Raw genomic sequence first — 17,386 nt, 5'->3', positions numbered from 1 at the left:
ATTTTTGTGATCTGCAATTTTTTTTTTTCAAATTCTCTAAACAAAATGTGGGTGCCTCGTAATGATGAGGGGTATGTAACGTGCAAGTCACATTTTGTGGACCAACAATTTTGAAAAATATACCTTTTACTAACAAGCCTGTAAGCTGAGGAGCTCTGGAGAAGAGCAGATCAGTTATTACTGAAATAGATTTCCCAACATAATTAAATGCTGCATTTAAAAATAAAACCATCGAGTCTAGATCCGTTATTCTTATAATGGCCACCAGAGGGCACCACAACCTTTGCAGAAGCTAAAAGCCCAGTCGTCAAACCCTTCCTAGTCAAGTTTGTTCTTGGAGGAAGCAACATAGCAGGGCAGAAAATGAACACCACTAGTAAATTTCCATTTTTTTCCATGTCATTTTACTACATATATTTTCTCTTGTTTTTATTTATATCTTACAAGTCGATCTCAAACACATAAAGCCGAAGAAATGAGCCATGCCTCTTTTTTCAGTTCGAAGAGGACAGGTGACCGAGAATGAAAGCACAATGAAATTGAAGAGATCATTTCCACATTGTTGTCTTGCCCCCAACACCATGCAGTGCTAAAAATCACATCCCCATCATGCAAGGACATTGACGTCTATGATGATTACAGATCCTGGTGTTTATTACAGGATGCTTAATGTCTCCACAGAGCATGCTTCCCCTTTGGACTCAACACAAAGAAATACCAATACAGGGCCGTTACGTCTCACGAGAAGAGATATGGAAGAACCTTTGCAAATGTAGAATCATTTTTTCATGTTTTCTGTGGTCTGTGGTAGTATGGGAAAGGGGAAATATGCAGAGGAAGCAAAGAAACTGTTTCTTGTCTCCCAACAAAGAAAAACAGGGAGCTGTTTGGTATCTTTCTCACAGAGAAGGGTGGCATACGTTGAAGGTTAGAATTATTCCTCCTCTCACCCATTTCATATGGGTTGTTAAAACCTAGTTTCAGGGGCTTTCCCTTTTAATTACACATTACAAAACCCTAGCAGGGCGGTCACCTGACATTTCTAGGACTCGATTTCTCTCGTGAGGTAAGCACACAAAAAAACTGGAAGGAAAATAAAATGGAAAATCTCAAATATCATATTTTATTAGACTGAAGAAGAGGCATATACTAAAACTAACCAAAAGTTTTTGGTTAGTTTTATTATATTGGCTCGTTTTGGATAGGCATCCTCTGTACCTAAATTACTCACTTAAATCTACTGTGTGGCTCCATATGAAAACATTATCTTTCAAGGAGAGTATCGTAAAAGAGGTGTGAGTCCATGCATTTAAATATGGCTGGAATTTGTCTAGTACCTCTCCTCAAAAGACTTAGAGTGTATTTTTTTTTTCTATCTGTTTCAGCTTTGTGTTATTGTTTGTCATTTGAAGTCTATCTGAGGAAGCTACCATAATTGCAGGAGAAGAAATCAGGAGACGAAGGTGGAGATTCTTACTCCTATTTCTGAGGCTCCGTCTCTGATGTCTCCTGAAATGCTTTTAAAAGAAAATAAATGAATTCCATTTCTTTAACTACCTCTTTCATCCAAGGATCTCACAGTACCTAACAAGCAGTCTAATTTCCAGAAGGCAGGAAAGGAAGCACAGGGTGACTAGGTCACACCACAATCCAGTCAGCCCAGAAGCCAGTGGCTGCAGAAGGGACAGCTGCCCTTCAGCCCCGAGGAAGAGACTGTGCTCAAGGAAAAGAGGCTCCCTCAGGTTTCCCGTGACTGACTTCACAAAAGCCCCCACAGGTGTGCCCGGTCCACTGCAATGCACATACATAAACCCCACGTCATGGGACTGGGGTCCAACAATAACTGTGCAAGAGAAAGGGAGAGAAAGGGAGTTAAGGGAAGCTAATATCCTCCCTGGCAAAAAAGGAGGGATGATAATCCACCATCATCCCCGCAAAGACCACTGGGGAGCAAAGTGGGGGGAGCCTGAACACACAGATTGGCAAACTACAAAGTGCTACATAAATGTAAGGCTTGGGTTTCACATTGAAATCTGACTGCAAACACCATCTTTCTTAGGCTTCCTAGAGTCTCTGCAGTTGTATACATTATGATTCATCCTGGGTCAGTGTGGGCTACACTGAGAGTGTGTCATGGAGGTATCCTACCAGGCATAGTCTGGGTCTACAGGCTCACCAAAGAGAGGAGGGGTCGTCCCTGCAGCCCCAAAGAGGTGTCACATCCAGATCCTAATCCACAGCAGGTGCCACAGGGCTGGACCTGATTTCGCTCAGAGCAGCCATGGTTCTGGGTCATTCCACAGCCCTCAGATCCCATGTCTACAGGAGTGGTGGGGGAAGAGGTCACCCCTTAAGCCCCCATGAAACTACCCAAAATCCATTTCTGAGATGCCCCAATTCCCAGGAATAAACTGGAAGTAATCCAGTTTTCCCAATATCCTTTGCACCAGAAAAATGGCAGGGTTATTCCTAAACTGAGTGGAATGGAAGGTCTCAACCTACTCTGCCTGTCACTTCCTACTGCCTCCCACCCCACTTCCTCTCAGGGACCACAGCTGATGCTGGGACCCAACAGAGGCAGCTCCCTACTTCCTAACACGAGGTAATGCAGAGTGGAAGCATTTATAGAGGGGGAAACACTGACAAGCAGGCAAGCTTGGTCTAGAAGAGGGCATACAAGACTAGGTAGGCAGTTTGGTCTGAACCTCTGGGAAGATTCTGTGGGGTAAGTGCTTTCACAAAGCCAACATTTCTGGACTGATGACTTTGAAAAATAACTGAAATGTTCAATTCAGTAATCTCATGGACCCATTTTGCCTTCAAGTTTGAGTGTTCCTAAAGGACTTTACACTAATGGGTGAGTTATGTGTGTCTTACTGAGAAGCCAAAGCAAAGCACTGACATGTACTCACAAGCCCTGGCCAAAAGCTTCTCTAAAACACTTCAATTTAAAGACTATTTTGAAGTTTCTAAGTTGGTATCTCAAGCTGAGGGAAAAAAAGGTGGAAGAGAACTTTGCCCAACAATTATCTCTTCCATCTCTTCCGTTAGTACTTCTTCCCTCAACATTTCTTTGACATCATGAATTCTAAACAATGAACCTTCTAACAGCTGCTAATTGTAGAAATTGTCAATGATAACTCTCAGAGTAACAAGATGAAAGCACTGGCCTCTCAAAGCAGAAGTTTCAGGGTCCCATCTGAGGACCTACATGGTTCCTTCTCTCCTGCAGCAGAGCTAAGAGTAAATTCACTGGAAGCCAAGCCCCTGCTTCTGTGTAGCCTGTGTCCTTCCCTCAGCACATGCCCCAGCACATCCCACTAGGAGCAGAGGCTCCTAAAGGTTGGCTAGGCATCCCCTCTGATTTTACAGAAAACCTTACAGTACTCTGACTCGTTTCCTGTTGTTTTTCTTTCTTAATACTAAGGTTGTTTTTGTTTACAAAGTATTAACACTTCTGAGTAAAGCTTGGGGAAACCTTCAAGGACTCTTTCCATTTGGTCTTCAAATAAAATTCAGTGGGTTATTTCCATTTGAATGTCAAGCCACACATTGACTCTCTGAAACACGCCCATGTTGGGCTGACGGTTAGCTAGGGATAAGGGCAAAATAGGTTTTTGGTGGGTTGTGGTTATTCGTAAGATGAAAAATATTCCTGGTGATTAATAAGGGACGATTTTCATATTCTCTAATAAAATGAGTTCTCTTTAACAGAAAACCCCAAAATTTCTATTAGACCTTAGACAAAAGACTATATTAGTTGTGTTTCATTTGGTTTAGGGCTTGTGGGCATAAATGGCATAAAGCTTAAAAAGTCTATTTACTAGAAGAAATAACCTAAGGTGAATGTCCTTTTCCGGTTAAGAGAGTGACAGAATTCTGAGCACTCTGGGTTGAGAAAGAGAGGCAGAGAGATAGAGAGAGAGAAGCCAGAAAATGAATAATTATTAATACATGCCTCCACATTTATCCCACAAGATAGCCTGAGCATTCCTCATACATTATAGTGCAACATAGTAATTCCAGTGATCAACAGTATTCCTATTTTCTCAAGCAAAAAAGTATATACTTGGAGAATATATATTGGGCAAAACATATAATTACTTTACCATCTTTAAAACACTAGTAATTTTACCTTCTATAAATATACTTAAATAACAAACGTATTATAGATAGCTATTCACATAGGACCCAAGGTAACACAAACATACAAAAATAAAACAATCATATTTTAAGTCTTTTGTTGTTTTTGTTGGGTGTTTTAGGAGTAAAGATATCAAACCCATTCAGATACCAGAATTATCTTGTCCATCTTGATCTGGGGAGACAGGATATAAGTTGACACTGTGTCTAGGCACCACTCTCCGAGACAAAACCAGCAAGCATTCCTTGGTGGACTTATTTCTATCTCCTGCAGTGGTTTAGATAAGCTAGGAGGAAGTAGAGGTCTCTACACACAATGAGATAGATTTCTTTAGTTGTTCTGTGGAAAGGAAACTTTAATCAGATCCTCTCTGCCCCACCCCTGAGTCAAGTGTAGAAACATCAAACTGTACTTTGAGAGGGTTTTCAATAGAACATGGCTCCCCCTTGGGCTCTCCCACACACCAATCACCACGAAGTATTTCTCAGCTTATAGAAAAGGCACCGCTACTCCAGAGAGATTTGGGTTCCAAAAAACCACATTTGTCCCATTCCAGTTTATGCTGTAAAACACATTCCTCCACTCCAAGAAATGATTTGAAGAATTACACTACCCAAGCCGGGGGAATATGTACATTCTTCTTTTTTGGAAAACAGAACATTTCTATGAATAATTATCCCTGGTAAAATGTGATCTTTGTCCTTTGAACACCGTGGTTCTCTTGAAAGCAAGGAACATACACTTCTCACTTCCCACTTAAAGCTTAGCATAACCGAGAGCTCCGAGCAGGAACACGAAGTTTGTTCAACTGGACTCCACCCCTCCAGTCTCGATGAAAGTCCTCCAACTGGAATGAGGAGGCTGCTGTCAGAGTGGGTCCTCACCTCACTTGCTTCTTTAGAGAAGGAGCCAATGCTTGAGGAACTGGTTTCAGTTTTCCTTTGATGGAAAGCTCTTGCAACTTCTTGAAGAGTCACTTGGGGTAAGTAGCAGGGAAGAGAATGCTGGCTTGTTCTCAAATAGAATTTTCAACACAGGCAGAGGAAGGTGGTTCCTCAAGTCCCTCAGGGGTGCTTTCATGGGCAGACGTAGGGGCCCGCTGCTGCTGATAGATATCCTGGATCAGCAGAGTGTTCATCACCTTCCACTCCCTGTATTTCCTGGCTGTCAGCTTTGGATCATCCAGCAACTGGTTAATCATGGCCAGGTCATGTTCTTTACACTGCCCCAGTAGGGTGAAAAAAAAAAAAAAAAGTCAGAGGAGGGTGTGAGATATAGTGAGTATCTTAATTTTGATAAACCCTTTTTAGTCCTTTTACAAGTACACAGACACATTCATCATAAAATTATCAAGGTGTTTTTACACACTAATATTCTAATCCCTAAGCAAGCCTAAGAGATATGGCAGGACAACCATTTGCATGTATGTGTCAAAAAGAAGTTAAGTGTCCTACGTGAAGGCTGCTGGAAGAACTAGACGTATAGACAGGATTTTCCATATGGCTCTTCCCTGACCAATCCTTATTCCACACCTCAGTAATATTTCTATCTCAGAGTGAGCGTTATTCCTTCTGAGACTTATAATCATATTGTATCATCATTTCATTGACCTACCCAAACTTCACTAAGTAAAATTGGGATGTAGCACTATCCCTAAGACATCAGATAATATATTATTATTTTTATTAACTTGTCCTCTTTTTTGATAACTCACACACATGTATTTAATTAATATATACCAAATAAATATATAGGCTTTTTATTCAAAGAGAAGACTACTAACTTTCCATCAAAACAGCATGTGTTCCAATTATGCTAATAGAGCAAACAAATCCATTCACGTTATTTTACCCTATGTCTTCCATAACCAATAACACACATTTCTGAAACGCCTGGCTCAGGTGAGGGGAATGTTCTGTAGCCGAGGTAATGGGTTAAAAATGAGCTTCCACCTTCAAAAAAGATCATGTAATCCTGACAGTTTAATCTCAAATCTATTCTTGCTTCCTCCATCCCTTTGACCATAATCCTAACTTGGGGTACAAAGTGCAGTTCCTCACACTTGATGTGACCCTGCCTCCAATCCTCCCTGTAAATCCACACTTCTCATGAGAGTGCAGGGCCTCCACCTCAAATTTGGGATCCTCGAAATGGTTCCCCTTCATGTCCAAGGTTCTGTGGACTTGAGCTCATCTGTTGATCCTTCTCACTTCCTGCTCCAACAGTGGTGGTATGTATTCTGCCACATAACGCCACTTCACACTCCGTGATGCAGTACCACGTGGCCTTCCTTACCTTTCTTCTGGAGAACTCTACTTTCTAGAGTTGCTTTCACATGGAACACTTGCCAATCTTTCTTTACCAGATTTTACTATACCTCATAAATCTATACTCACTTCAGGCATCATGTTCTCCAGAAAATCTCTGAACTTCCCAATTGGACTGAGAAGCTTTTTTATGCTCTCGTGCCTTCCAGTACTTAGAACTTGCCATGTTATACTTTGATGCGCATGGATATGTCATGCCCCCCATTCTAAAGCATTTTAAGGAAGGTGACAGAAAGCATTTTATTCATCCCTGTATTCCTTGCACATAATACAACACTGAGTTCCAGGGAGACATTCAGTACATGTTTATTATTAAGCCAATCTTTTGGTCTATCTCAAGGCCAGCATGTGTGTAGCTAAAAATTTACAATTAGACTCACTGGTGGCAGTTCAAATTCATGACCACTGCCATTAAGTGGCTTTTACTACTACTATCCAGTAGTCCTATTTTCCCACTCCTTTTCTCTCCCAATCTCCCAAATTACTATTTCGAAACTTTTCATCTCTACTCAAACCTCCTCCCCCATTCTCCCTTAGAACAGATGACCTTCTTTTTTTTTTTTTTGTGGAAATGGAAACAATCAGAAGAACACTTCTCCCAAGTTCCCATTGCCTACTACCTACATCAAGACAGGTACATCTCAGCCTTCCTTCCTGTTCTTTTGGATGAAATCTCTGTGCTTCTAGCAAAGGCCAATCTCTCCATTTGTGCATGATCACCCACTCTTGCACCATCAAGAAATTCACTCCCACAGTTCTCCCTTCTTTCTTGTGACTCACTGATTTTCCATCTTCACTTAATCATAATACATGCTGTCACCTCTCCCATCTTTGAAGCCCTCTTTCAACCCCACATCTCTGCTCGAGGGAATGCCCCGCTCTTCTCTTTGTCCCCAATATTCCTCCCCCCACCACCATGCCCATTCTCTCTCAGAGACCCACTCCTATCAGGATTCCACCAAAACTGCTCTTGTTAGGGTCATCAGTGACCTCCATGTTGCTAAATCCAATAACTATTTACCTTCAATTTATTTATCAACAACATCTAAAACTATTGACTACTCCTTCTTAAACACTTTCATCATGCCATTTCTGTGACAAATTTTCTTGATTTTTCTCATCCTAAAATGGCCACTTATTCTTACTCTCCATTGTTGATTCCTCATTCTGGCCCAATCTCTGAACATTGGAGAGCTCCAGAACCCAGACTTTAGCATCTTCTTTCCTCTATGTATAACTGCGTTCTTGCTAAGCCTATGTAATCTCAGGTTTCCTCTTCTCCCTATATACTAAGAGTCACAAATTTATCTGGCAAAGCTTATCTCTCCTCTGAACTTCATGCTTATTTGTCTAAACTTCCTCTTCAGCAGCTCCCCCTGGACACATACCAGGTATCTCAAATACAACATGTCCAAATCTAAGCTCCTACTGGGGTGCCTGTGTGGCGCCAGTCAGTGAAGTGACCGACTCTTGGTTTTGGCTCAGGTCATGATTTCAGGGTCCCGGGATCGAGCCCTGTGTGGGGCTCCCTGCTCAGTGCAGGGCCTGCTCCAGATTCTTTCTCCCTCTCTGTCTGCCCCACCTCCCACCTGTGTAAGCGTTCACTTTACCTCTCTTAAATAAACAAGAAAATAAAATATTCAGAACTAAGCTCCTATTATTCTCTATATGACCCGCCCATCCCAAGTTCCAATACACACTGAAGCCTGTTTCTATCATGGCCTTTTGCAAAGCTCCTAATGGCAACTCCACCTTTCCTGTAGCTCGGGCCCCAAACTGCAGTCATCCTGCTCTCACTGCCAATCCACCAACAAGTCCCACGTTCTCCCTTCAAAATATGTCAAACTATGGCACTCTTCTGTTCCTAACCTTCCAAAGGTTTCCTATATCACTAGGTAGAAGCTGAAGTATTGGCAATGGCAATAACGCACAGTATGTGATAATCCTTCATCACCCTTCTGACCCACCCTTCGGACCATTCTCCTGCAACACTTCAGCCACGATCTCCTCGCTCTTCCTCAAGCCTAGGAGGCGTATTCCCATCACAGAACACTTGCATTTTTGTTCTTTCTGCCTGTAGTCTTCTGCCTTGGATCGCATCAAGACTTACTCCTTTTCCTTTCTCAGATTTTACTCCAATTCTACTTTTCAAAGAGCCTTTTCATGCCTATCCTAATTAAAAATCAATCCGTCAGCATTCCTCATCCTCCTTTTCTCGATCAAATCTATCATCACTTCGCATCTATAAAATTCATTTAGTTAGTTAATTTCTTCTAGTACTCAAATGTAAGCTTCTTAATGGCAGGCATTTTTGCCTGATATGCTCACTGATTTATTAAACAAACCTTTACTAAATATTTGTTGTAGAAAAATGAATAGATGTTGTGTTGCCTGAGTGGCTCCATCATTAGGTGTCTGCCTTTAGCTCAGGTCATGATCCCAAGGTCCTGAGATGGAGCCCTGCTCCCTGCTCAGTGAGGAGTCTGCTTCCCTCTCTCTCTGCCTGTAACTTCCCCTACTTGTGCTCTCTCTGTGTCAGGCAAATAAGTAAAATCTTTTAAAAATGAATGCATTAAATAAAATGTGAATGAATAATTGTCCACTTTTTGTATCATGAACCCTATTTAAAACCTTGAAGAAATCCTTTTTGTAAGCAAATAAAAAAAGATTATACGTATGTGTGTGTTATGCACATATTTATTATATATTTTATATTTGTTTATATATAAATACATAGATAGATATTTATGTCTATACATTTGTATATAGTTTTGGGATTCTAGAATTGGTAACATTTCTTCTATCCAAATGAAGGATTCGGTCTTAGATGATCGCAAACACTGACATTAAAAAATGTATTATTTGTTCCTTACAATTATCTTTAACTTATGTTTCACTTAAGGCATTTTGTTACATTTTCTTCTCTCTTTTTCTACTTTTTAAATTTTTTTTTACTACACATATATGGTAATCTGAGTAGTAAGATTTACAATTTTGAATCAAGAGAGCAAGAATGTGGTGATAGATGGAAGTTAAAATATATATTTGGATTTCAGGAAGGAAAGAAAAATTGTGTAGTGGGAAAGTAACCAAAGAGTGATAATAAGCAGGCTGACCAAGAGCAGGAAGCAGAGAGAAGGCAGGCTAAGTAAGTGGGTAACGAGAAAAGATTGCTTGTAGAAAATCAAGCAAGGCCAAGAGAATTTTCTTTCTTCCCTCTGAGTTCTCACATCTGCACTTCAAATTACCATCTTTTCCTCAAAAAATGAACTTTCATCCTTTAATACCATCATAGTACTATTCATAGGAAGTTGTTTAAGGAGTTTTACTTTGTTCTTGGAGATTTCAACATCTGGGATGAATCGGTGATGGGGATAAAGAGGACACTTCTCATGATGAGCACTGAGGAATGTATGGAAGTGTTGAATCACTATATTATACATGTGAAACTAACATAACACCGTATGTTAACTATATTGGAATGACAATTAAAAATTTAATAAAAATTATTAAAGGGGCACCTGGGTAGATCAGTCAGTTAAGGATCTGCCTCCAACTTGGGTCATGATCTCAGGGTCCTGGGATCGAGCCCTGTTTCTTCCTCTTCTCCCCCATTACTCTTCTCCTGCCTTGGCTTTCTATTCTCTCTCTGTCTCTCTCTCTCTATATCTCTCAAATAAATAAATCATTTTTTAAAAAATTATTAAAAATTACAATTTATTCCAATCAAAAAAATTTTGACATCTGCTTCAGAGAGCGATCCTAACATTTTATTGGAAGAATTAAATAAGATATTTGCAGATAAACAAAATTTGAAGAACTAGTTTTCTTAAGGCAAAATGAATTAACCACCCCTCTAAATCTGATCAAAGGTTTTAAGAAAAGGTCTCTTCAACTTTGGGCTAACACTTCTCCTATGCCTTTCAGCCCTAAACAATTCAAATTTCTTACCAGTTTGGCTCAAGTCTGTGTTAAGTTCTTTCACGGATGAAAGAAATAACTGTAGACAAGACTAGAAAGGAAGGAAGTTAATGAAACAACAGCAGGCTCTATAATGCTAACCAGCAAAGCGTGCCAGTCAGCAGCATGGTGCACTGCCCCTGCCTCTCCCCTGCAGTACAGCAGGCTCACCAGATGCTTTGAACTACATTTACAACATCCTCCTTGCCTTCTGGTAGGCAAGGCTGGGCAGGGCCTTCAGGAAATACCATGAGAGAGACAATGCTCTACTTTTCTTTTTCACTCCAAACAATTCGTACACACATGACCTGACTTAAGACCGAAGCATTGAAAAATGGGTTCTATCACAGAAATTGGGGAAAGGAAGGTTCAGTCCTCTTTTGACACAGACTAGAATAGCCCTGAGACCAAGTTTCAGTTGGATCCATTAATTCTTTATTTTACTATTTTTTAAAGGATTTTACCTATTTATTTGACAGAGAAAGAGAGAGAGGGTGAGAGAGCAAGCCCAGCAGGGGAAGAAGCAGAGGAGCTGAGCAATGAGCCCGATGTTGGGCTCGATCCCAGGACACCAGGACCATGACCTGAGCTGAAGGCAGACACTTAATCGACTGAGGCACCCAGGCAACCCTAATTATTCATTTAAAAAAAAAAGACATGCTTAGCCAAAAGTCAAAGAATGCTGAATTACCAGAAATTCCTAAAGATCTGCATTTAGGGTATGACAAGATGGTTTGCTCATCTTCCTAGAATTTCCATAAAGAGACTTTGTTCCAGTGTAATCCCACTGTAAGGGTTTTCTTTATTTAAGAAATGTGCCTATCATGAATATAAACATTATTGCTAAAACAGTTTCATTATTTCTGCATGAAACTCTGTTATCTTGCTCACGCTGTAGTTTTGAAGTATTTTTTAAAATAGACATTTATATCACAATGTAATATACATAGACAAAAATGCACATATAGAAATCTTGGGGCTTAATGAATTATGATGAGATGATACATCTGTGTAACCCCTGTGAGCTAGAGGGGACCCTACCCAGCACCTCAAGAAGCTGTTCTGTGGCCCTACTCCTAGGAATATCTTCCCTCCTCTTTAAAGGCAATGACTATCCTGACTGTTCTGAATTTAAAAGATAGTTATGATCAAATTTGACTCAATTACAGGTAGTTAAAATAATTCTTATAGCCTTCTGACATGAAGAAACAAACATGTGCCAAATTATCTTTCTCCAGTGAATAGGTTGATGAGCTTTTTTTTTTTTTTTTAATCCAAGAAGGCCGATTTCCACATAAGTGTGTCTTCCTTTCTCCTGATGAGGTTCATAGGACCACATAACACTGATTATGTTTCACCAGCCCCAACATTACCCTTTTGTGACATCTAAGGGATCTGTGGAAAGGGTTTCATTCCAGGAATGCAAAGAGACAGCAGCAGATCTTCAGGTAGGTGTGGTCAATAGCCCCCAAGATGGTCCCTGGTGCTCTCTGCTTCCCAGCATTCCTGCCTTCATGTAATTTCCCCTCTTTGAACATGGACTGACCCAGTGTGTTGCTCCTAATGCATAGAACACTATAAATCTAATGTGGTGTCACTGCTGAGACAAGCCAGAACCATCTTGCTCAGTCACTGTTGCTGTCTTACTCACTCTTAGGGAAGCCAACTTCCATTGGAGAAGCTACTGTATATCCACAGGGCAAGGAAATGGGTGAACAATTGGGACCTCAGTCCAGCAACCTACAAGGAATTGAATCCTGCCAACCAGTACGTGACAGAGCCTGGAAGCATAACTCCCCAGTGGAGCGATGAATGCAGCCCCAACTGATACCAGGATTGCAGGATTGTGGGAGACCACCCAGTCAAGCCACATTGAGAGATTCCTGCCCCTCAAAAATGGTGAACCAACAAAGGTTCATTGATTGTAGTTGCTAATTTTGGGGGTATTTTGTTACCTCACAATAGATAACTAATACACAGGGCGAAAATTTAAAAAGCTGCTGAATTCATAAATTCCACGGCCATAGTACATGGAGAGCAGGAGGTCACAGAGAACAAAATTCTTTGTACAAAACTGGCCTCCCAGTGGCCAGGGGAGGGCATGGTCCTGTGACAGTCTAGAGTTTTGTGTTGCTATTCTGTGGAAAGTTAAGACATAGTCTTTCTTCTTCTAGAAATGACCTGACCTGTCCAAACTTTCCTTAGCCTATTCCTTGTTTCTCCCAACATGGGCTGCAACCTCCCCTGATATACATTTCTCTAGGCCAGTTCCTCCTCCATCAAAGTACTTCCTTCTCACCCTGATATTCTTCATCTCTTACTCATGGGCCAGTTGTCAGCATTTCCATGACTTTGTTCCCAGTGGCCTCAAAAAGGCAACCATGTGCCTCCTCCAGGTTACCAAATCACCCACGTTTGTATCAGCTATACATCTAAACACATTGCATTCTGTTTTCCTTTCTGTTTCCACCATCTGGTGGGGTGCATTCAATGCTCCCAGTGTCTAAGAATAGAACCTGGGACATAGTAAAATCCAGGAAATATTTGTCTAATGAAAAATGTATTCACTTACATCAGTTATCACAAATAAGATAGTAAAATCCTAACATGCTGTGATATATTACATCGAATGACCAAATGTATTTATCAACTTCATACATATCAAGGGATATAATATATTTGGACTTGAAAGGAATGCAACTGATGTCTTTCATCATTAAGCACTAGAGAATTTCTCTGCATTTAGGTTTTCTTTATATAATTAAAATACTCCTCTGCCTTTTCTCTTTCAGTCTCATTTTTTGCAGCTTTTTTGGGTGCTTAGCTATTCTACCAACTAACAGCAACATCTGACCAAGAATCACCCAGCCATTTCTCTGTAGCCCTGTCCTTTGATTGCTGGTATTTCTTCCTAGAAAAAAACTCAAATTCTTGACGCAAAAGGACATGTACAAATCAAATTAAACTGCAGAATCTATCAAGGCTATTCAGAATCTATAAATCTTCTGCCAATTTGGGACTACTTTACAAAGTATCCTGCCCTCCTCCTCTTCATGCTATAGTCTTCATGTGAAAGCAAGATGTTTTTCTTATGAAGAACCATTTTAGTTCAGGAGGCACTGAAAATAACTTCAGTATGTTTTCTACCCTGTCCCCCATTCCCACTGTGAAAACATCTGCTGGCCTATTACAATCTACCATACATTTCCCATTGACCATCTTTCATGGCATGTTCTGGCTCCAAAGCTGAGAATCATGGCTGAGAATCATGAAGTCTTGGCTCAATCTGAAATCTAGAGATTTTCTTCTGGATGTAGTAGGAGAAGAAAGGTACTCTTTAATGAATCAGGTGAAATTTCTAAGATCTTATTTAATATTAGTATTTATTCTCACAAACTATTTTAAGCCCTCATTAACATTTATTGTGGTAGGTAAAGGGTCTAGGAGCTTAGCATTTAAACTTTTAGACCAAAGTGAATGCAAAAATCAAGGCCTAATGTAGGTAGTGCAATGGGTGCTACTATGTGAATGTTCTAGTGCTTTAAGGATGCCAAAGGTCATCTGACCCTACAAAAGATTGTATTTGCTTTTACTGCCCTCCCTTCTATTCATACAAACACTCCGGTGTACATGATTTTCTCTACAGAAACAGCCTTGCCCCATATCCACAGAGTTCATCAACAATCAGAATTTTATTTTATTATTATTATTTTTTTTTACCTTCAATGTGCTATTCAAGGTTCGGATTTTGTGAAGTTTCTCATTTATGGATGGATTCTTACATCGCTTAACAAAGGACTTTCTCAACTCCTTTTTGGTTGAAGGTCGACGGTCCCCAAGGGGAGACAGACTGGCTTGTTCTAAAGATTTGTAGAGTTTCTCCATCTCATCATCTTCAGACAACTTTGTTTCTTCTATTAAAATTTAAAAAAAAAACAATAAACTCAGTTAAAATCAAGTTGAGAACATTAGATTCTGTGATCCTAACACAAGGCCCTGTTGACACATTGATCTTACGTTTCTGACTTCCAGAGTTGTGCGACAATACATTTTTGTTGTCGAAGCTACCCAGTTTATGGTACTTTGTTAGAACAGGGCCATGTTCCCTTTGAAGGCACAATGGAAGGATCTTTTCCAGGGCTCTCTTCTATATTTTGGTAGTTCCTTAGCTTGTGGCAGCAAAACTAATCTTCATGGAGTGTTTTCCTTGTGTGTATATCTCTGTGTCCAACCTCTTTTATAAAGATACAAGTTGAATTGCATTAGGGGCTCACCCTCCTAACATCTCTTAACTAACTACATCTGCAACAACCTCATTTATAATAAGGTAACATTCTAAGGTACTTCAGAACTAAGATTTCATGAGAATTTTGGAAGGACACAATTGAACCCATAATAGTCCACCATCTAGTTCCCTCCAAATCCATGTCCTTCTCACATGTGAAATGCATTCACCCCATCCCCAAATCTCCAAGAGTCTTAACCCACTACAACATCAATTCTAAATCCAAATTCTAATCCAAATATCGTCTAAATGTGGTATTGGTGAGACTCAGAGAATGATTCATTGCATGGCAAAATTCCTCTCCATCTGTGAATCTGTGAAACAAGTTAGCTGCTTCTAAAACAAAGTGGTGAGACAAGCAAACCCTAGAAAACTAATACATAACCTAAAGCTTGAGAACCATTGTTCCTGATGAGTTTTTAATGTCCTTCTTAGAACTGCCCTTTGAAAGAAGGAATCTCCATCTGATCTTTGTGGCTTTGAGCAAATAATAATCATTCCTCATCCTGCCACATACTTCCACCCCCACTTCTTAACCACAACTTGCTAGCCTCAGCCCAAATGCTTCCAGTGAAGCGACACCACACAGGATCCAGAAGGGACCACATGACCGAGGCTAGGCTAATGGCAGTTCCACCATGCTGGCCACAGTCTTTGATTCAGGGATGAGCATGTGTCTCAGGTCAGGCCAACTGGGGCCAGGAAGACTCAGTTCTGAGAATTTGTTTGGGGATCCAGGGAACCAATCTCTCTTTTCTTCTAAACAGTGATGATATGAGCTAGAAGCTTCCAGGGATCACCCCCAAGAATCATAAGAATGGAGCCAATCACCAGGATACAGCTGAAACATGGATCTTGGTGATTCTGTTGGAGCCCTTGCAGTGAATAGGAGCCAAAATGTTGCCTTTGTTAAATTACTCTCAATGTAGATCTCAGCCACATCCAAATGAAAGGACCCCAAATGATAGAGATTACCAAAGAAAAGTCTTCATCTCTTGATATCGCTTCAATATCCCACTAAGAACTTTTGTCCTTTATTCCTTCATTCCCTGAAAATGAATTTAAGAAAGATGCATAGCAAGATTTCTTTTCCTTGTGTGTGTGGTTACTTTCTAGTGTCTATGTGCTTCACGTAGAAGCTTGATAGCCATCTACAAAGTATGGCATGAAGAAGAACTGAAAAAAGGGGCCTCGCCAAAGAAGAGGGTAAAGTGGCGGGGGGGGTGGGAGGTTGGGGTACCAGGTGGTGGGGATTATAGAGGGCACAGCTTGCAAGGAGCACTGGGGTGTGGTGAAAAAATAATGAATACTGTTTTTCTGAAAATAAATAAATTGGGGAAAAAAAAAAAGAGGGTAAAGCATACAATATTAACAGAAGGCTTCAAAATCCAGCAAACTTGACTTACTTTACATTTTTTACTTAGAAGAATAGAAATCTTTAAGCAATAATTGAATTTTCCTCATCTACTGTCAGAAAGCTACCATAGGTGTTCCCAATATTTTTTCATAAAATAGAGGGCAAAGATGTTGAACTTACTTTACAACCAACTTAAAATACTGGCCAGCAAATCTCTTTGCTTTCTACCAAAACAGACTCCAAAAAGGGGGAGATATTCAAAACTTCATTTGAATACAATTAGAACTTTTGGTTGACACTTACACACATCAAAAGTGAGTTTTTCCACAAAAAGCACATGAAAAAATGCTCAACATCATTAGTCATTAGATAAATACAAATCAAAACCACAATGAGATACTACTTTGTACCCACCAGGATGGCTAAAATTATAAAGACAGACAATAATAAAAATAGACAGAGATATGGAGAAATTGGAACCCTTGTACATTGCCTGTAAGAATGTAAAATGAAACTGTTAAAAATATCAGAAATTATCTTTCTCCTCCATACTCATTCCTTTCCCTGACTTAAATAGGAACATTAATCATAAGAATATGGGTTTGTGTGGGGGTATGTGTGTGTGGTTATCTATTTGTGTGTGGAGTCTTTGTGTGTAATATATATGGTCTTATTTGTAATGCATCATATATATAATGCATGTGTGGTGTGTGTGTGTGTGGTATGGTGTATGCATGTGATATGTATGTGTGGTATGTATGTGTGTATGTGGTGTGGTGTGTACGCATTGTGTGTGCATATAATATACATGTGTGATGTGTGTGGTATGTATATATGGTGTATTGTGTGTGTGTAACTGTGTGTGTGTGTGTGTGTGTTGCATGTGCAGCTTGACTTTACAGTCCCCCAAGAAAGAGTAGAACTTTAAAATTAACACACAGATAAAGTGGACCTGTGGAATTACTGAAAGTTAATGCAGAATCCACCAAAAATAGGACCAAATAATGTTCAAAAAACACTCTCTATTTGAATTCATTTAGAAACTGGAGATAAGGGAAAGGAGCATGTATGCTCAAATAAGTTTAAAACTGTTAAGGAAATGGGGGAAACCTGAAAGGTAAACGTACTTGCTGTGTTCTTTCCTCTAACTATCCACCCCTTCTCGGGGTAAACCTGAAACTGAAAGTCTATACATAATTCTGACCTCTAATAATAGGATGCCAGAATTGCCCATAAACATAAGGACAATAAAATAATAAATGGTGATGTTGGGAGTCAAGAAAATATTCCTATTGGATTTTTTGTGTCATAAT

The 17,386-nt window shown here is 40.0% G+C and overlaps 1 protein-coding gene across 7 annotated transcripts in view; it reads right to left on the bottom strand.

Annotated features, from left to right (window-relative positions):
• Positions 1–381: 381 nt before the first annotated feature.
• Positions 382–17,386, bottom strand: part of IPCEF1 (interaction protein for cytohesin exchange factors 1) — a 178,299-nt gene continuing 161,294 nt past the window's right edge. For all 7 annotated transcript variants that reach the window (XM_044243551.1, XM_044243560.1, XM_044243598.1 and 4 more), the window contains 2 exons: positions 14,152–14,345; positions 382–5,366 (listed from right to left, as the gene is read on the bottom strand). In XM_044243551.1, the coding sequence (XP_044099486.1) occupies positions 5,160–5,366; positions 14,152–14,345 (401 nt within the window). In that variant the 3' untranslated portion in view covers positions 382–5,159. The remainder of the gene's footprint in view (positions 5,367–14,151; positions 14,346–17,386) is intronic.

Source organism: Neovison vison, chromosome 1 (assembly GCF_020171115.1).
Source record: "Neovison vison isolate M4711 chromosome 1, ASM_NN_V1, whole genome shotgun sequence".
NCBI classification, from domain to species: Eukaryota; Metazoa; Chordata; class Mammalia; order Carnivora; family Mustelidae; genus Neogale; species Neogale vison.
Note: the sequence above shows the minus strand (reverse complement) of the source record. Positions and strands in the feature narration are given on the sequence as shown.